Source organism: Asterias rubens, chromosome 3 (assembly GCF_902459465.1).
Source record: "Asterias rubens chromosome 3, eAstRub1.3, whole genome shotgun sequence".
Lineage (NCBI taxonomy): Eukaryota > Metazoa > Echinodermata > Asteroidea > Forcipulatida > Asteriidae > Asterias > Asterias rubens.
Window position 1 is genome coordinate 15,854,991 of NC_047064.1, and position 21,192 is coordinate 15,876,182.

Below are 21,192 nucleotides of genomic sequence, written 5' to 3' on the forward strand. Positions count from 1 at the left end.
GTTTAATAATCCAAAGCTACGGCCCTTTTAGAGAAACCATGGTTTGATTTCAACCTAGGGGCTTGAGCTCCGTCAGTCCGTTTGAACAATATTACGTTTACATTAATACCGACGTCCCAGAGGTTCGAAAAGGGCATAGGCCTACTATAGACGATGTGACCTGTGACATCACATGTTTACAAAAGAGTCACAGAGCCTGGACTTCCTGCAGGTATGATTTGTACACAGCTAAATGAAAGAACAAATTTTAACCAAAAATTAATTTTGACATGATGAAAGGGGGCACATCTCAAAACTCTTGGTTGTGGAAACTTTCCCATGGGACCAGTGTAGTATCTTGCCTGCCAGAATACTGACAGAATTTACAAGGTCACACTTATTGTAATTAGGTTCACATGGTCTATAAGTTATAGTTCATCGGGTCTTTCTTTCTGCCTTGCCTTCTCACCCGAAACCATGCATTACGTGGCTACATGACAGAGGGCGATGTGACAGCGCCCTCTGCCACTTAAGTCGAGAAAGTAAACAAACACCTGTACCGATCAACAACAAGTGGATAAAAATGGCCTTGCCCAAAGTTGTTTTGTTTGGTGATTCAATTACACAGGTAAGTAGTTGTATAGTAAGATGTTACCTAGAATAATCGAAACAGGTTCCCCCTGTTTCGATAAAGTGATGTACAATGTATGGCATCCAATATATGAGCCATGCGTGGTTGTTTTTTATTCACTAAATAAAATCACTAAGCTACAGTACCTCCATGGTTGTAACGACGAAGGTTCTTCCTTCATCCAGCCATCATCGCTGTAACCATACACTAACATTATTATGAACATTGACTGAACATAATTAAAAACAACATTCCAAGCACCTCTAGTTTCTACTCTGACAGGCAAAGTATTCATTTGAATCAGCGGAGTACTGTGCGGGGATTCCCTGTGCGGTTTGCCGATGATCTTGACAAGCCCCTCTCCTTTACTTTTGGAAATGCTTGTCAATCAACACATTATTTCAATGACTGAATGGAAAACAAAACCTTTGGGTTTTGGATGATAGATGGGCTCAGTTTGTCTTTTTTTTCATGGAGGAAAAATAGCCACCATGAGATTTATAGATACAGACAACATTGTGCAATGTGATATATTTTATTATAATTATTGTTGCTGTTTTATTGTCTACGGTTCATGTATGTTTTGTGCTATTTTTAATTACTGTATTTTAATGTGCAAATCGAAAAAGGGATTTTCATGCTGGGCATGACGAATAAAAATATCTATTCGAATCTAAATCTAAAACAAAAGCATCATAAACCTGGCCTAATTCTGGAGTGCAAGTCCCCCATTTCTTGTGGCTTCCTCTTGTTTGCCAAATTCTAGACCGTAACTGATGGGCTATTTGATTTGGCGGCCTTAACCTAATGTAGTTGAGGCCAGATCGACCACTACAGTAGGCAAATTTAAAGGAAAACAGATTTTTCTGAGGATATTTATTTACATTCAAGAAAAGTAGGACCGTCATGGGAGGTATTTTCAACCAAAGTTGTTATTGGAGTAATTTGTTAAACAATGGCTGCTTATCTTTAGTGAATCAACAGGTCCTTGCTTGCTCTATTGCTAATGAATGCAGTTTTTCCTTCATGCAGTTCTCCTTTGAAGAAGGTGGATGGGGAGCTGCACTGGCCAATACTCTGCAAAGGTACTACATTTACCCAAACTTTTGTCTTTCAAATCAAATTCTCTTACCACTACACTACACCCAATGGCCTATGGGGCGCCGTTTGTCCATTAATTGTTTGACACTTTTAAGGCATGTTTTTACCATGGTTTACAGCAATTAGATGTAAACCATAGAAACTGTTGCCAAATCCTGTTATGGTTTACATACCAGTAAAGTATTTGTTGTGTATAAGTTTATGGTTTACAAACCATGAACATACAAAAAACATTTACAAATCGTGGTTCATAAACCAAGAAAATTTACGCATCTTAAAAACATGGTTAATAAACCATAAAAACTGAAGCATCAAATTCATGGTTTACAAATCATGGTTTATAAACCATGAAAATTGAGACATCTAAAAAACATGGTTTATAAACCATGAAAATTGAAGAATAAAAATCGTGGTTTACAAATCATGGTTTATAAACCATAACAAATGAACCATAAAATCACGGTTTGTGACCATGGTTTATAAACCATGAAAATCGAGACTTCTTAAAAAACATGGTTTATAAACCATGAAAATCGAGACTTCTTAAAAAAACATGGTTTATAAACCATGAAAATTGGTTTATGAACCAGGATTTGTAAATGTTTTTTGAATGTTCATGGTTTGTAAACCATAAACTTATACACAACAAATACTTTACTGGTATGTAAACCATAACAGGATTTGGCAACAGTTTCTATGGTTTACATCTAATTGCTGTAAACCATGGTAAAAACATGCCTTAAAAGTGTCAAACAATTAATGGACAAACGGCGCCCCATAATGGCCACCCCACCCCTGTGAGAGAAGAATCCTTTTTCTGTATACAATTTCATAGAGCTGCTGAAGCACAACAATTAGTAGCAAAGTAGTGTACATGTATAACACAATTATTATGCTAACCAGAATAAGGTTAACAAGCCAACATACAATGTCATAACACAAATTGTGACTGATATGCTTGATTCTGCAGAAAATGTTTAAGCAATATTTTTTGTAAAATTGGGCCCCCGTCTAAACATAATTGTGTTTTTTTATTAATGTGTTTTGTTAATATTTTCATAGGGGGTGGGGGGGGATTGCGCCTTGTGGTGCTTCATGTATTTTTATTTTTTTTTCAAAATCTTATTTGGGAGTTTTTTTCTTCTCTGTTCATTTCCAGAAAATGTGACGTAGTTATGCGAGGGTTCTCGGGCTACAACACCAGATGGGCCAAATTAATCTTGGAGAGATGTGTGCCGAAGGAGATGTTGTCGGAGGTTGTCATGGCGACGGTATTCCTTGGAGCCAACGATGCCGGGTTAAAGGAATCAAGCGTTCAGTTTGTGCCGTTGGAAGACTACAGCGAAAACTTAAAGGTAATGCAATTAGTGAGAGTTGGCTGATGTACTTTGATACCACACACCGCTTCCAATTCAAAAGTAATAGACCATGTGAACCTTGTTTACAATAAGTGTGACCTTGTACATTCTTTAAGTATTCTGGCAGGCAAGATACTACACTGGTCCTATGGGAAAGTTTACATTTTGTGTAATAATTTCCACATAAAACCAAGAGTTATAAAAGTAAAAGTTGGACAAGTTTTGAGATGTGCCTCCTTTAATCATAAAAACTATCAAAAGTTGATATAAATTAGACAGTGCAATCTCCATAAAATAATAAGATTTTCTTCCATTGAGCTGTGTATAAATCATGCCTGCAGGAAGTCCAGGCTCTGTGGCTCTTTTGTAAACATGTGATGTCACAGGTCACATCCTCAGCTGGGGTCTCAAATTCAATTCAAGTATTTTAGTGAGAAATTACTGCTGTCTCAAAAACTATGTCATTTCAGAGGGAGCCGTTTCTTGCAATGTTTTATACTATCAAAAGCTCTCCATTGCTTGTATGTTTTTATGCTAACAATTATTTTGAGTTCATGTAATTTACCAATAGAGTCCAGTAACTGATCAGTGTGTATTTTTTTGGAATCAGGCTATAGTGAAATACTTCCAAGAAGGAGGTCTGAAGCCATCTCAGATTATACTGATCACACCCCCACCAACTGATGATGTGGCCTGGGACTTTGCTTGTAGGGAAAAATATGGTAAGGAACATCGCAGAGCTACAATTATAGTCCACTTAATACAAAATGAGAAAAGTTGTGTCTTGGTAAACACAAATGCCCCGCAAGCCAGTCTTGACAAAGGTTTGACCAATCAACACGCGACGTTTGGAATTGATATTCCAAGTCCCTTTGCTCTAACCAAAATTTGTGGTGATTGAGCTCAGGGGATCCAGAGGCCAATCAACACGTATAGAGATGTTATGCCTAGTTCATCTCAAGTTATTGCCCGAACAACATTAATTTTCTTTGAGCCATAACTACCATGACAATTGACATAGGGGGTTCAAAAACAACTAGGGTTCTGGGGGATCACAAGACCAATCCACATATCAAGTTTGGAATTGATACGCCATGTCATTCTGGAGTTATTGCTTGAGAACATTTCTTTTGATTGTGCCACATTGACCTTGACAATATGGAAAGGTTTGCGGTAACACCATGTCAACAATGTAATGACTATCTATAATGAGTTGGGGTGGTTCTGAAAAGAACCATTGGTTTCAACTCGACATTGCGATCAGTATGCTCTGATCATCTTCTGGAGAAGACAATAATATTGACACAGGGGTTTAAAAAACTAATTCTTGGGGATGCCAAGACCAATTCACACACATAGTGTTGATTTGATATGACAAGTTTGTCTTGAGTTATTCTGCACACAATGATTGCACACATCCACAGAAGAACCTGTCAGAAACCATATTTTTTCAACCGCAGGGTAAAAACAAACAACACTGAAATAGTATGCAAATTTTACCCAGGAGATTGCCAAATGTCTTTACTATGGAACTGTAGTCTTTGTATGTATTTTCAAGACAAAGATTGTTATTGATGGTGTCTGTGGCCACAAACAAGGTTTCACACACGAAAAGTCATCAAGTGGACATAACAAATTTTGGTTTCTCTTTGCAGGAAGTCCGGGTAACCGTCTAAATGCCAACACGGGTAAATACGCTGAAGTATGTAGCTCAGTAGCACAAGAAGCCAAAACAGGTCTCCTAGATCTCTGGAAACTTATGCAAGAAGATAAAGTGAGTGTACGTTGAGGTTGAAGCATTTTTTCCTTGCACGGTATAATGGATATACATTTTTGAAGTATGAGACGTATTCCTTTGACACAATTATGCTGTCGATCAAACCAGGAGCACCGGGGTGAACCCATTCTCTTTACAATAAGTACACTGGGTTCTTTAACAAGCATTACACAACACAAAGGACCAACAGCATGTCCTGCTTAAGTACACAATGATCATGACTGGGACTCAAACCAACACTCTGCTGATTTATAGAAACACAAGAGCTTAAGTCCAGGGCGCTTGATCGCTCGGCCAAGATGCTCCATTTACTCGAACCACTAGTAATGTTTACCATGGGTCTATCATAGACGAAGAATTTTCACGTATAAACTGAAGTTTTTAAAAGGTTAAAGGCACAAAATTCATGGAGTGTTTATGAGTCTGGTGCTTTAATCTACCGGCCACGACACACCTCTGTGATGAAGACTTTATGTCAATGGGACAGGGTCACAGAGTGCCTTTGGCAATGTCCGAATCATCACATTTGATCGACATGCAGTCGTGTTTAAGTTGACTCTTTAATATTTTGGTTCATTTCAGAGCTGGAAACGATTCCTATCAGACGGACTTCACTTCTCAGTGGAGGGCTCCAAGTTTGTTTCTAAACATCTCAATCAAATGGTCCTTGCAGGGACGGAACATTTACCAATGATATTGCCAGATTGGAAAGACGTTGATGTTTCTTGCCCAGAGAAAAGCCTCTACAAATGAGGAGAACTCGGGCGCACAGAGGACAGGAGGACCAACCTAAAATTGGATGCCAACAATCTAATTATTTAGTGCCTGCAGAAACAAATTTCTTCCACGAGTAACAGATTTGTACAACTCGACTTTAAACATTCCAGACAGTTTGACTAGGCCAATTTTTTTGGCTCTACTTGTTATAGAATTCTCTAATTATTTCTGTGATTGCTACTAAGTATTGTGAAGTATATAGGGACAGGGGCATAAACCAAACCTCCTTATTAAAGCCATTATACAATTTCGGAACAGAAAAAAAAAAAAACAAGTTCCCAGATTTACAAATAACTTACAAGGTTTACAGAAGGTAATGGTAAAAGACTTCTCTTAAAACATTATTCCATGAAATGCTTTACTTTTTGAGAAAACATAAAAACAATTTTTATCAATTCTCGATGGCGAGAATTACGGATTTATAGTAAACACATGTCATGACACGGCGAAACGTGCGGAAACAAGGGTGGGTTTTCCCGTTATTTTCTCCCGACTCCGATGACCGATTGAGCCTAAATTTTCACAGGTTTATTTTATATATAAGTTGTGATACACGCAGTGTGGGCCTTTGGAAAATACTGTTTATTTTAAGTGTCCAATTGCTTTAACCGTCAAAATCCCCTTAAATTAAGCCACCTACAACGTTGTAAAAACATCAATACATCAGGGATGATATTTTGATGAAAGTGAACATTCCTGAAAATGGCTTGCCGACCTGCATTCAAGGAACCTTGTATACTAATAACCTCGTTTGACAATTCAGGTTTACAGATTCCCTGCATTCACTCAATTACAAAACTACAGGTTTAAACACAGCGTAGACAATTTCTTTCTCCATTTGGCAACCTTTCTTCTATCAATGCAAAAATCCCATTTGTATACTAACAAAGAGAGTACTTATTATTTAGTGTTCCCATCGGCTCGCAAATCCTATCCCTATTTCATTCATGACATTTCATGATTTAAAGATGCACTTTAACAGAGGCTGAACTTTGCTTTCAATTTACAGTATCAGATTTACACAGACTGTCAAGAAAACCATGCAGGCATCAAATAACAAAAGTTTGTTTATCATTTTTTATTCCACATACACAATTCCTTGTTTTTGATTATGTGCCTGAATTTAGAATAAAACAGTCAGTGAATCAATGATAGATGACCATACAGCCTTAGAGAGTCTTGTTATTCCATGGGGTACAAATGAGTCGAGAAAATGTCATCTTGTGTTGCAAGTGTTTTGAGTAAATCTTCACATTTTGGCTTTTGTTGTACCAGTGTTAGAATCAAGACCTCAAAGTCGAAGTCCGAGACCTCATCTTCCAAAACCTTACTCGAGACCTCCACCACATGTTTGTACATGTACTGTATCCCCCCATCAAAAAGATTGAATACACTGCTTTTTGTATATCCTTTTTCATTTCTGAGCTACATGTAATTGTAAGCTTATTACTCAGTTTTCTGTTAATTATTTGATGCAAAACAGTTACAAAATTCTTGAGCTAAGTTTTAAACAAAAAGTCATAATTTACCTTTTGACAAATATTGTAACGATAAAAACCAAATAATGAAATATTTGAATATCTGCAGTGAGGCTGCAGAACAAGACCAAGATTTTCAAACTAAAACACCAGAGCACTTTATTGAGAGAGTTGCAACAACTTCAAATTTTGTGTAAATAAAAACATTGGCGAACACGGGTCGACAGACTAGTCTGTTTTAATTGGGTTGAGCTGCATTTGGACCGAGAATGGTGTCAAACAACCACTGTATCCAAAGAAAAATGATACCTCCATGCCGCAACTCTCTCACTGGCATATAGTTGAGTCGCAATGAATAAAGGTATGGGTTGACAAAAATTTGCACTGAAAACAATTTTCTCTTGAAAAAAACCTAAACATTTGATGCAAACCACCATGATGGAAAAAAAATCATTACACCCTGGCCCGGAAATGGCATGATGATGTCATAATGACATCATCTGAGATTTTGTTGACACAAATTGACTACAAACCCTACAGGGTGTTCTTTAAACTAAGAAGAACATTTTGTCATATCCATTTTAAAAGCACAGTTATGGAAATGTTAACTCCTTAATTTAAAAAATTACAAACATCTTAGCAGTGAAGACATTTCACAAAGTTGAGGTTTGCCTTCAAGTTTAGAACTGAGGAACGTCAAATTTTCTGAACTGAGAAACGTCAAACTCTCTGCTGGGTATGCTGACCTGATAACTCTACTTATTTATACTTGATGTGCCGACTGGTTTTTTTTTCATTCATATCCCCTGTTAAGAAAACAAGAAAAACAAATTGACAAGTGAAAAACTATGCTGCATGGGTTATTAATTTCAAATCAATGTATTTTTAACATCAGGTAGTATAACGGTATCTGACGGTAACAGTTTCTTTGATATTGAACTTTAAAATACATAATTACAATTCACAGTATCGAATGTGTTTGGCATGTCAGTATGTGACCTACATTTACATCATTTGCAAAAACAAGCATAATAAATATGTTTTTTTCATTGTTGCTTATAAATATTTATGATACAAGAAAACAACATACTGGCAGTCAAAATACATGTAAGTGTGGCACAAATTATTAAAAGTGCCCTCATGCAGTCTACAATTTATCATAGGACTAGGGCAAATGACACACATTGGGTAAACCAAATAATATTTAAAATACAGTCAATTGTACACAAAAGAAAGAGGTTATAACCAAGCTCAAAAATGTTGAAAAGTTGCACACCCGTTCTTAAAATATTTACATACAACGGTATATTTTACTTACTCAACCATGTAGGCAAAGTCCCAACTTGTCTCTGCGGACGTCGGTGGTTCGACCCTGACTCCATCTGATGTAATCACAGCATATTCATACTGAGGAGAGGAGATCGAGAAAATGGAAAATATCTCAGGATTCCTGAAAATGTTATGACCCAAAAAATGTATCCTCGGTACCAGAAGTTTACTGTCACAAAATCTACCCAAGAGCACAGAATTACTGCTATGTATGAAAGGAAGTAGAGATATGAATATGTGACAAACCCCATAGCAAAATTAGACACTTCTCTAGGACAGTGAAATGTCAATAAATGTTTATTAGACATATGGAAGGATACACGTATGGGACTGTAACGCCATGTTCATACTTCGACTGATGCAAACTTTTCAATGCAAATTTGCGACGTCAAAATTTGTACTGCATTTGCAGAAAGTATGAACCAGGCTTTAGGTTTTAAATAGTGAAGTGAGCAAAACTTGCAAAATTTTGCTCACTTCACTATTTAATGATTTGCAGTTTGATGGTACATGTAGCCATAGGAGCCATGTCCTACCACTCAATTATACACTGTACTGATATCCCTAGAATGTAATAACGGTATTGAAAACAGATATTGAAATTTAATGTAGTTAATTATACACCAATAAAAAATAAAAAAAGTTAATCACAAACAGAAAGTTGAAAATAGCAAAGTATCAAAATCACAAAGGTTTATATACAATATCAAGCAATAAACAATAAACAATACATCAAACAAATATATCAAGATACATAAGTACATGTACACGTACATGTATACAATAAGTAAGAAGTTTAAAATGGAGAGAAAAAAAGACCTTCGAACAAATTAAATAGATGATATGCGTAGGTTCAGTATGCTTAAATGCATACTCTGATGCAGTAAATCTGATGTCACAAACAAACACAAAATCGGTAACACTAGCCATTACAACACATGCAAAGCCTCAAAAGCATTTTTACAACAATGTATTAATTTTGTAATGCGCTTTACATCAGTGCCCTGGTCACTGGGCCAATGATGTTCCTTAAATCTTTCTCACTGGGGAGTACAGTGTATACAGCCCTGAGCTGCCGTGGCGCTCCGAAGGCTTTTTCATACACAATATCAACCTCTACCCTCGCGATACCCATTTACATGTAGTCCCCTTACCTTGTTAAATGACCTTGCATCTCTGTAGAAGAGAACTTTCATACATCTCTCCAGTACCGCTTTCGCTTCCGCCTCGGACATATTGTTGTTCTTCTCGTAGGCTTGTCTCATCAATGGCTGATGTTAAAAAGAACAAAAACCTAAGAGTCATTTCAGGTGCTTGGCACTTTTCAACATCATAGAACTATTACGATGATAGTTTGAGAAATAAAATTTGGATTAATAAGAGCCCTTTAACAAATGAAATACTCTAGATTATCAGTTTGTCCTTGCTTCATCTGTTCATGGCCCAACTCACAAACATGTTCAGATGTTATGCACACAAATCTGTTAGGACAGACAAAATGTTACTTTGCAAAAAAGGTTATCAGCCCAAATTTCAGGTTAATGTATGTTACTTGTGACTGCTATTTTTGCACCCTGCAATGTTTCTCTCCATCTTTCCTATGCTGAATGGATTAAAAGATAACACTTACCAGTGCGATGTATGCTCCAAACCCTGATGCCACTGTGGGCGACTCGTAAGCCATGCCGATCTTATCAATGTACCCAAGAAACCTGTGCAAAGCAAACACAAATATTTACTTCAATCAAAGGTCTTTTCTCAAACCTCGGCTTTGGTTCAGGCTCCAGGCTCTCTCTGCTGATATTTGAAACAACGCGTGCAAAATGCATGCTGCTCCAAAAAAGTACAGGGCTGAAGGCCGAGATGCGCTTCCACTGCGCATGAGTAGCATGCGCAGCCAAAGCCGGCGATGGACCCCATTGGAAGAGGATAAATAAATTTCATGCTCATTTTTTTTTTACAGGACTTAGGGGAAATACCGAGTATACACTATATGAGTTAAATGGAAAATCTTACGGTTCTCCTTTCTGGAGACCTCCAACCACAAAGATGTTCCAGAGCGGGTTGAACTTTGAGCGTCTGTTGTACATCACTCTTGTCAGCCAAGAAAAGATGGACTTCGGTGTGTACTCATGACCATCCCCTAAGCACTCGTCGTCATTACTGTAAATCAAACAAAATCATAATAGTAGAAGCATAATTCTTAACATGCTTAAGAGGGTATACATGTACCTTTGGTGAAGAGCAAGCCAGTAAAAAAGGATCTACTCGAACATTGAAACCAATGAAGAACTCCCTCCCATGTAATGAAGTTATCAAGAGAAGCTTCCTTGATCCATAAAGCAAAAGTAGTACATTGTAGTTCGGCCGATTTCCTACCTTCCACCCAGGTAGTAGTTAAAAAGCAGGACAGTTCTTTTCAGAACTGAGAAGTCTCCTCAATTTCTAAAAAAACTAATACATGGTAGGAGAATATAAAGCAAGACAGTTCTCAAAAGAACCCTAATTTACCTAGTAAGTAGATACATAATAATTATCAATTTTTATACAGCGATTTATCACACCCCGAAAGGCATAATGGAAGCGCTTCTGACATTCTTACCCCAGGTCACTGGGCCATATTTCTTTCCTTAAACTATGGGGGAGTAGACAGCCGGTGCTGCGAATTACCACGCTCCAAGCTAATCATTCACATAACATGTACATGTAAACCATCTCTGCCCTCACAGGTACAAATGTACCCATTTACCCCTCAGTGGAGAAAATGGTCAAGCGTTTTGCTAAAGGACACAAGTGTCATGACCGGGATTCAAACCCAGATCGGATGACTTAACCACCATAACTTGAGTCTGATGCTCTTATCCGCTTGGCCACAACACATGGTGTTACCGCAAACCAAATCAATGACCATAAAAAACTACTAAATGTACACGTAGTACAGAGCAATTGAGTGCTGCTGATAGTGAAAACATTAGAAATGTCACCCTTTGAATTAATGTAGTTTAAAAGAGGTAAACTATGTTTCAAAACAAAAATTTAATCTGACATGTCTGAGAGAGGCTTATTATGTGTACGTAATGTAAGCTTTTAATGCACATCCTGTGTGTGCACACACTACCAGTTACAACATGTAGGCCTACATGATGTATAAATAAAAAAACTAAGGGACATAGTGCGCCTTTTTCATCTAATGGTGGCGTGACACGTCCACATTTGTGCATCTGCTTAGCACTTAGAGTGTACAGCCGTAAGACGTTGCCCACTTATTAGTGTCTGTGCACATGATGAGTGAATGTAATTAGCATTGCATGCGAATGGCGAAGGGCAAGTTGTTGTGGACTTACATATGTATGTCGCCAATACATCCTGAAGTGTTTGCTTTTCAATTGACATGACTGGTAATGGTGTGGGAAGTTTTCAGAAAATTATTTGACAAGGCAATGAAGACCTTCACAATTGCAGAATGCAAAGATCCTGCACAGCACAAGTACGTGTGTGTCTTAACGCTATTTAGTAGGCCTACAAAATCAATAACGTGCAGTCAATTTTCCTAAGTTAGCCTTTAATTTGTCACTCATTAAAAGCAAATTGGGTGCCTCCATTCCAGATCAAATGGGGAAATATTTATGATGGCCCACTGTGTGATCTGTTTACATGTAAGTAGATTTCTTCTAGACTTCAAAAAAACAAAAACATTTCCATTACAATACAGACCTTGCAATGCTACATTGTATATTAAAATAATTAAAGCTACATGTACAATGTACTGCATGAATAGATAACAAGACTTTTGTGGACATTTGTCACAATTTCTCAAAGATACCCCTATTTAGAAATCCTGTACACCTTCATCACCTGCTTAGCAATAGTGGCATGTAGTGCTAAAAGGTAAGAGAAGTTTTTAAAGCTGCATATGACTCACATTTGATATTTTAACCGTCAAGCAAGGGACCCGTTTCATCGCAACGCAACCGTCGTACGTTATCAGCACAAGCTTGCAGGCCTTTCTTGTTTTTAGGGGTAAGAAGAGGGTTTGTTCTGCATAGCTTCAAGGGTGTTATTTACATTGTACATGACGTCCAGGTATTGTCTGAAATAATTTAAGGCTTATGGGGCATTTGTTTGCTTTTAAAAGTTAAAAAAATGGTTTCTACATACAGTACACGTACAATGTACCATTGACAATCAACACATATTGTATACACACGATGTTAGCTGCCCCTTTTCACATGTTTAACCTAATCACTGACCAGATTGATTGACAGCCCCCATCCCCCTTTCAGAACATGTGGCTAACGCATGCAGTAAGTAATGGAAGGTTAGTACAGTGTCATGCCTTTTTGTGTGCTTATGGTTGGCAGCACTATGAAATGGAAATCAAACAGTAAGCACAAAATTGGCTGTTTAAGACACTGGACACCTTTGGTAATTGTCACAGACCCACCTTCTCACTAGGTGTATCTTTACATTATGCACAAAACTGTGCAAATTTGAACTCAATTGGTCATCAGAGTTGCCAGAGAATAATGGAAGAAAAAACACCCATGGTGCACAGAGTATGAAAGGAAACTTCAAAGTATGTACATGTACATGTAGTAACCAATCACTTCATCATGACACTTTGTTTTTATACCTACGCACATGCATTCGCCTAGAGTGAAAACGGCCAAGGCTAACACCATGGTGAATCCAAGCATCACAAAGACATCAGCATTTAAGACTATCATCATGCTCATCTTCATCTGCTCAAGGCGTGACCGTAACCTAGTTCATGGGAGATGCAGTTTCACCGAAGAAACCTGCCCGCCCGGTTGGGATCTTTGGGGTGGTGAATGCTACAAAGCCAGCAATTCATTACCGTGGTCCATGGCCAGGCAGGAATGTTTCGAGATCGGGGGTGTGTTGGCAGCACCCAGTTCGCAAGAGGAGAATTTGTATCTTGGGAGGCTCATTGGGGGAACCAGGAACTTCTGGATCAACTGTAATGATCTTAGATCACAAGGTAGGGGCCTAATACGATTTTAAATAATTTGGGTTTTGAGCAAAGAGAATGAGTTGAACCAGTTTTCTTCAGATTACCGTACTGGTGTGGCTACCAACTGAGCTATCCAACCATACATTAATTTGCAGTCTCCCTATTACTGAAATTCCCTGCGGATTACTTTATGTGCCTTCAGATGCATATTAAAAGGCTTTACAGTAGCTGGAGTCTATGAGAAATTAACTCTTTTAAATTAACTCTTTCTCAAAAACGAAGCTTCATACTTATGAGGGAGACAATGTTTATTACACACTATCAACAGCTCTCCATAGCATTGTAGGCCTACTCGTCAAATGAGTTTTTTCGCTAAACAAATATTTTGAGTAACGTAATTACCAATAGTGTCCAGTGCCTTTAAAGGGAAGGTACACGTTTGGTAATTGTCAAAGACCAGTCTTCTCACTTGGTGCATCCCAACAAGCATAAAATAACAAGCCTGTGAAAATTTGAACTCAATTGGTCATCGAAGTTGCAAGAAAATGATGAGAGAAAAACACACTTGTTGGACGAGTTTGTGTGCTTTCAGAAAGGAATAGAAGAAGTATTTTTTTATTTTAGTGAGAAATTACCTCTTTCTCAAAATCTACATGTATGCGACTTCAGAGGGAGTCGTTTCTCACAATGTTTTATACTACGTACATGTATCAACAGCTCTCCAATGCTCGTTACCAAGTCAGTTTTTAAGTTAATATTTGTTTTGAGTAGTTACCAAAAGTGTACCTTCCCTTTTTCAAAAGAACCTTTTTAGGTTGTGGTTAATTGACCAGGTTAGTTTACTTGTACCAACAAGTGGGCTGTTCGCATTAGACTTAAACATGTTAAATAGGTCACACTTTCCATTCGCTCATCCCCACAGAAACTCCAATTAACAGTGAACACAGCTCAAAGTTAAACAAAGTTTTGTCCATGGCAAGCATTATCTTGTCCTAATTTGCCTCTAATTCATTGATAATAGTAAATAAATAAATAAAAACAGTATTTATAACACGCCAAATTGCCAAAGGATACAAGGCGCTGAGAAAGAAAGAAGAGGGAAAAGACAGAACAAAGATAAAGACGACCAGCTACTAAGAGGCAAAAAGGTGGGTTTTGAGAGCACGTTTGAAGGCTGGCACACTGTTTGAACTTCTGGTTAGGGTACATGTAGGTAGAGAATTCCATAGTCCAGGAGCAGCTAATGAATGTTAATGAATGCTTTTTAAACAGGCACTTGGGAGTGCGAGACTGGTGATACTGACATCATCTACAGGAATTGGGATGACGACCAGCCGGACAACTACAACGGTAGAGAGCGATGTGTAGAGATTCTGAAAACGTCAGCACATTGGAACGATGCAGAGTGTGAAGTGTGGAACCAGCCATCAGTTTGCAAGCAGCCAGCTATCACAGTGGTTAGCTGGCGTTAAAATTGCATTCGACATCACACAAAAAGTTTGGGATGTCAACTTTGGTATTGATTTATACCATATTGTCAAATTATGAATTGCTAACCATCTGTTAATTGCTTGACCAATGGATACGTTGTAAATGCTAACCAACTGCAAAGACTCTAAAGGTGTATTTTAATTGAACATATGACAATGGTCGTGAATAAAAACCTGATGGTACATGTACGTATGTAAGTAAACAAGCCTGTGATGGATGGTGAGTTACATGTAGCATGCGCACTTGCACACACTGACAAACTAAACGTGCAAGTTGCCAGATGAATTTTAAATTTATATTATTGTGATGTTTAACCACTCAGTCACTGGCTCAGGAAAAATTCTCATATCTCAAATCAAAACTTAAAAACTAATTCAGGGCTCAGTCTTCCAGCATGTCCCGACGAGTTCGGCAATGTGTTGCAAGTCCTAAAGACCTAAAGATGTAATCACCTCGGATGCAAAAGACACACATTGTTTTACTCTTTGATTACATGTGCACTCAGCCACGGCTACCAAAACTGCTGTGTGTGTGGGATCCTTACATGTATATTCAGTGAACTGATTGAAAGCGTCACAGTAATATCAATGATCAAGATACCACACAGAGTTACAGGTATACTGATAAATCAAGAGAGGGCATTACATGTGTAGATTTGATAGATTGATGAATAAAATCCACATAAATTTGACTTATCGATTCTATTTTCATCATGTCTAATAAGTGTATGTCCATAGAAATCCACAAGTAGACATCCTCCCACTGCTCTCCGAAACTTCTTGAATAACGACAATGGGTTTAAAAAATAGCAAAGATACTTCATGTACCCTGAGTCGTTACCTTTTTGTTAGTTTCCAAAATGTCTTAAGTTTCATTGTTCTGGAACGTTTTTATTTTGGGTTACTTCGCAAACAAAAGTTTGCAGAAAAAAAAGAAAAAAACAATTTGATATCAAGCCAACGCCTGTTAGATTGAATGTTGTACAGTGATGTGTACAATGTATGATCATAAATTACCACTTAAATCTGAATTCCATTAGAATATAGCAAAAGCTGCTACATGTATGTCACAAGATCCAGGCAAGCTTTTGGGAAGTTATGTGGATGGTGAACACCAACACACAATTCTGAGCGAATGTGTATGGCACAATGGAACATGTAGCAGGGTTTTTCTCATGTGGAGGTTGCTGCGAAGAAGCTTGCCCCAAACCATTTGACATGCATGTAGCAACTGTCTCTATCTGATAAATTAGGATGCAAGCTGTAGCTCTTGACTAAGCAAGTCACTGTACAAGACGGATTCAAATCTACCTCGCAATTTATGGCTTATTGAATTTGAATTTCCTTCCCTCCAAACTTACATTCTTTGTTCCAGTACTTCCTTCAGGAACTGAAAGTCAGCGTAGTCTCCGGCTCCAGCAATGGCTGTGTTATTATTGACATTCATGATACGAGAGATGTTGCGATATCTTGCCATTGAGCCATAGGACCCTAGCATGTCTGCAGCCAGCATTACCCCACCATTGAACTTGATTCCAAGGACAGACGTTCCCGTTACCGATGGAGATCTGAAACAATAACAATCTTTGATTAAAAAGAAGGGTCATACTTCGGTACTTCTTTAATCAAAATTAAATGAAGCAAGATTGATTTAGGCAGCGTTAGAGCTAAAACATTTCACGCTAATCTACTCAAGAAGTACATAGTCAGATCATCGGTGAAAAAACCTGAAAATGACGCAACGCAAACAAAATCCATGAGTCTACTAGACTGCGCATGCGTAGCAATCATTGAATAGTTGAAGTTTAATTTGTGTCGAGTGAACATTATTTGTGTCCGTCTTTCAGTTACACGGTTTCTATATTGTCGAGTCTGACAAAAAGTAAAATTTTCCAAACCTTTGGAAAGACTAGATTAATTTTTTAAGGTTGTTTTAACATGTTTAATGGACCGTTTTGATTTATAAGAACAGTGTTTCTGTGTTTTCAATAGACCACTTCATCTTGCAAAATACTTAAAACAGGGACGCACGAAAGAACAGCTAATCTATCGAGTACCGTCCAATCAATAATAATAATAATAATAACCAATTCTTATACAGTGCATTTCACAATAACTGTATCAAGGTGCTTTACATTAGTGCCCTGGTCGTACATGTACATGTAGGACCCATAAAATGGCTTGTTAATGTTTCTCAGCTCCCTTGGGAGGATACAACCTGGGCAACAGTTTATATCGCTCCAAAGGCTTTTTCGTTTACAATATCAACCTCTACCCTCGCAGGTACCCATTTATACCCCTGGGTGAAGAGAAGCAATTATAGTAAAGTATCTTGCTCAAGGACACAAGTGTCACGACCGGGGTTCGAACCCACACTCCGGTGACTTAGCACCAGAACTTGAATTCGATGCTCATAACCACTCGGCCATGACACTCAATTATTTCCATTTGCCTCCTTTGACCCTAGCCCAGTGAGGGCACTTTTTGAATCCAGTGAGGGTGTTTTTTTTTGCATTTGACGTCATATGCAAGGGGTCTATTGTTATGATTCTTTTGGGAATCAGATTTGTCGAATGGACTCGTTTGATATATTGTCGGACATCCTGTTTTCAAAGTGTCCTTAAAATCGTGGCAAATCGTTTACCTTTCTGTGTGCATGTAAACAGACCCTAAATAAAAATGTCTTTACAATGCCAACACACACAGATTTGACTGAAATTTTCTTTATTTTTTACCTGATTTGAGCCGTTCATATATTTTTGGTGTCCCTTACTACATTTCCAATAAGTTCACAGCTAACAAATATACCCGTGGAAGAAATTATTTCCGAAAAATATGTCGAAGTTCTGCACTGGCGATGTGTTCAACACGTACCGATTGAAAGTGTGAACCCAAGTGCCCATGGCTTTGAGTGCAGTGCAGCAGTTGGCATTATCTTGCGTATAAACGGCACTTCCTCAAAATATACAAAAAAATATTTAGATGTAGGCGTATATGCCGCGTGGCGTATAAACCGCGATCAAAATAAAATAAAAAAACATGAAAAAACTAACCTCAAAACATGGAAGTGAAGTACGCAAACCTGCCGCGTTACGGGTGATTTTTTATCTCACACTATCAGTCCTGAGTTATATTTTTTTTTCATCAACAACCCTTTTCAAGAATTTGAGATTTGATGATCGGTTGTGTTGGCCATGTTTTGTGAACTTCTTTGGCAACAAACTCTCCGTGAATCAAAGATCGGTCGACAACGCACACCGAGAAATAGTTGAACTTTGCCCTGCATCGCATCGCCCTCTGTTGACAAAAGTTGTTCACGTTTGATTAGACTGGGCCCCGAGCCTCAAAGCGTGGGTCAGACGTTGTACGTTGTACAATGGGCAGCCGCTCTACTCGATCCGTCCGAAGTCTAGCCAAGATTTTATAAATGGAACTATCACCGGCCAATCAACAACGGCCAATCATCAAACGGCCAATCACCGCATGCGTGAACACTTAGGGGCCGTGCTTGTTTGCGGTCCTCTTTGTGGCGATGTGCAGTGACAGGCGGGCGGCACATCAGTCAGTCTTGTATACATTGTAGTTGCCGCAATGTGGGAGTTGCGTCGTAATTAAAGTGGAAATGTATTGAAGTTTACACTATTGATCGTAATTGAAATGATCTATTATAGGATAGCAATCTTTTTGTAAGCTGGCAGCACCCCCTTTGCGGGACCACATAATTGTTTGTGTTGGATAATTATTGATGAAAGTTACAACTGAAAATACGTTTATTATTGTGATACTGAAAAAATCCAATAACAATTTTTAAAATTGACAAAGTTTAATCCTATTTTATTTTTAGGTAAGTGAGTTCGTGTTGCTTGCAATAAAAATTAACTTCAGACGGTCCTTTTCAGGGCTACCACAACACAAACGAGAGTATTGTATATGACTGTTGTTTCTGTTTACAATGTACATGTATGTAGGAACATTTTTTAAACATGCAAAATTCCTTTATAAAATATTAAAGAAATAACAATGGGGACGGCTAAAGTTTTTCCCTCACTTTTATTGTATAGCGGTAGTAATGAAACAAAATGCGCTACCTTATGATTCACTTTTATCAAACATCGGAGTAGACGGAAAATAAGGTTGAAATGGGTCTTTCAATAAGGGAATTAAAGTAGGGTGGTTGGCCGGTGTTTCTCCCTCCCTTTTATTGTAGTCCCACATCGAGGATCCACACAACAGATTATTGCAACGACGGACGGGCGGACGAACGTAGCGTGTGTGTATGTGTGTATGTAGTAATGTATCATGCAGCGTGCACATTAAGCACATGTACAGACATGCGAGTTCGTAAAGCTAGCAATCTGTTAATTGCGCTGCTCAATCTCGAGATTGCACAACAGATGTTGGTGGCACCGTATTGAGCGATGTTCGCCGACGGGTTGCGCTACGCCCTCGCATTTGCGCCGCCTGGAAATAAATTTCCCAATGTTACTGGACTCAACAATCAGGGCAGGTTGAAAACGTTTTGTTTGATCCCCCCGGAGCGGCATAGTTCTTTGCGTACGTCCATTCCAGAAACCGCTGGCTGACACGAGTGTAGCCTGGATGTCTGACGTCAGTATATAAAGATCGTGGGAAAAATAGACAGGGGACAAGTCTATTTCGCTGAGACACGAGTATAGCTTGAATGTCTGACGTCAGCATGTAGAGATCGCTAGGATAAATAGACGGGCACCAGTCTAGTCTAACCCGAGTTGCGCTGAGAGGGGGAGCTAGCTAGCTGAGGGCAGTTGATAAACGTTTTACAAAGGAAACATGGAATACAATTGTGGTGGGATTTTCAACAGGTTTTTGTCATCACACAGGCAGGTTTTTGTTCTCGTTTAAGAAAAAAAAAAACATTATTTAGAATATTTTACAAACGATCTTTTTAAAAATGCCGTTTTTTCTCTTAAATATTTATACGTCGGCTTACAAGCCGCCCGGAGAATAAACCGCAGGAGTTCAAAAAAATGTCAAAATCAACATATAAACCGCGGTTTATAATCCGAAAATTACGGTAGTTAGGTGTCGTCAACTCGCCTTCAACTCTTCCAATAAAAAGTACGCATTTAAAATCCAGGAGGCCAAAACTTTAAGTATTTTTAAATTTATCGCTCAAACCAAATAGATTTTTTTTTTTTCAGTTTCTGGTAAAATTTTGGTTAAAAAATTTAGCTTTTTCCTCGTGAAACAAATAATGGAAAAGTTTCCGTATATGGCGCCACCACTTTTTCATTCGATATGAAATAATAAAGTATCTAATTTACCTCAACTCAAAGAGATATCCTTTTTTGTAAAAATTAGTGAAAAAGTGGTGGCGCCATACGGAATGTTATCCTAAATAAGCAGCAAAGCCGTCCGCCGCCATCTTGCTTTTTCACAGACTTGTATTGGACATAATGGCCAACAGAGGGCGCTTTCCAGCATACAGAAAATAGTCTTGGCACGAGACGTCAATGGCAATGCTCGCTGACGGTACCGCATAGTTCTGCGCTACGTGTAAATTGCTCGCGGATTAACCCATCCGTTTTGTGGTTGGTTGACGCAATTCGATGGCGATTTGGCTGCAAATAGTAGACCGCCAATCCCAACCAACCAAATGGAATGAGTATTTCTTCTAATGTAATGGAATGATGGAAAAGTTTCCGTATGGCGCCACCACTTTTTCATTCGATATGAAATAATATAGTATCTAATTTACCTCAATGATATATCCCTTTTTGTAAAAATGAGTGAAAAAGTGGTGGCGCCATACGGAAAGTTATCCGGAATGATCAATGTATTTCTAAATTGCGCACGGTTCTAGCAATATGCGCACATAATTCTTAAAACTAGACGCGCGCAATCTCAAAATGCGTGCAATATCATACGAATTCAGCATGTAATTCAAATTGCGCAACCGGTCTTACTCGGTCCTTGAACAAAACATTCTCATCACAATGTCAGTTTTTTTCAATTAATTTATGATGTGAGTGTCTCAAAATAAAGCAGTAGCCTATACTTACAACGTGTGTTTGGCTGGTTCGTAAGATGCAGACGGCTTATTACCAGGAAGACTGTAAAAGGCTCCTGGTCGGGGGCCATTCTGCCAAAAACCCTCTGGAACAAAGTTACTGCAAGACGCCATGATGATGTTTGAGAAATTGGTAGAGTGTCCACTTCCAATGCTAGTAAATATTGACTTCTAAGTTATAACTATAATATTAATTTTATATAAATTTAAATAAAGAAAGTAAATTAATTTTACTATATTGGTTTTTA

At 38.2% G+C, this 21,192-nt stretch overlaps 2 protein-coding genes across 2 annotated transcripts; one reads left to right on the forward strand and one right to left on the reverse strand.

The window, feature by feature from the left end:
- Positions 1–389: 389 nt before the first annotated feature.
- On the forward strand, positions 390–5,925 carry LOC117288246 (isoamyl acetate-hydrolyzing esterase 1 homolog). Its single transcript, XM_033769024.1, has 6 exons — positions 390–607; positions 1,643–1,695; positions 2,871–3,066; positions 3,680–3,791; positions 4,725–4,843; positions 5,429–5,925. Exons 1-6 carry the CDS (start codon positions 563–565, stop codon positions 5,597–5,599), a joined length of 696 nt encoding a protein of 231 aa, XP_033624915.1. The 5' UTR covers positions 390–562; the 3' UTR covers positions 5,600–5,925.
- A 757-nt stretch (positions 5,926–6,682) lies between these two features.
- LOC117288411 (proteasome subunit beta type-4-like) lies at positions 6,683–21,082 on the reverse strand. Its single transcript, XM_033769261.1, has 7 exons — positions 20,937–21,082; positions 16,257–16,463; positions 10,447–10,593; positions 10,061–10,142; positions 9,585–9,701; positions 8,420–8,508; positions 6,683–7,907 (listed from the first exon to the last, which is right to left on the reverse strand). Exons 1-7 carry the CDS (start codon positions 21,056–21,058, stop codon positions 7,895–7,897), a joined length of 777 nt encoding a protein of 258 aa, XP_033625152.1. The 5' UTR covers positions 21,059–21,082; the 3' UTR covers positions 6,683–7,894.
- Between the last annotated feature and the right edge of the window lie 110 nt (positions 21,083–21,192).

Bases quoted from the DNA above. Each gene is read 5' to 3' on its own strand.
- LOC117288246 (XM_033769024.1), top strand. From the start codon at position 563: ATGGCCTTGCCCAAAGTTGTTTTGTTTGGTGATTCAATTACACAG. The intron at 608-1,642 runs GTAAGTAGTTGT...TCCTTCATGCAG, and splicing joins TTGGTGATTCAATTACACAG to TTCTCCTTTGAAGAAGGTGG. The intron at 1,696-2,870 runs GTACTACATTTA...GTTCATTTCCAG, and splicing joins CTGGCCAATACTCTGCAAAG to AAAATGTGACGTAGTTATGC.
- LOC117288411 (XM_033769261.1), bottom strand. From the start codon at position 21,058: ATGGCGTCTTGCAGTAACTTTGTTCCAGAGGGTTTTTGGCAGAATGGC. The intron at 10,594-16,256 runs GTAAGTTTGGAG...TTTGATTTACAG, and splicing joins GAAGTACTGGAACAAAGAAT to TAATGACGACGAGTGCTTAG. The intron at 9,702-10,060 runs GTAAGTGTTATC...TTTTAACATCAG, and splicing joins TTGGAGCATACATCGCACTG to CCATTGATGAGACAAGCCTA.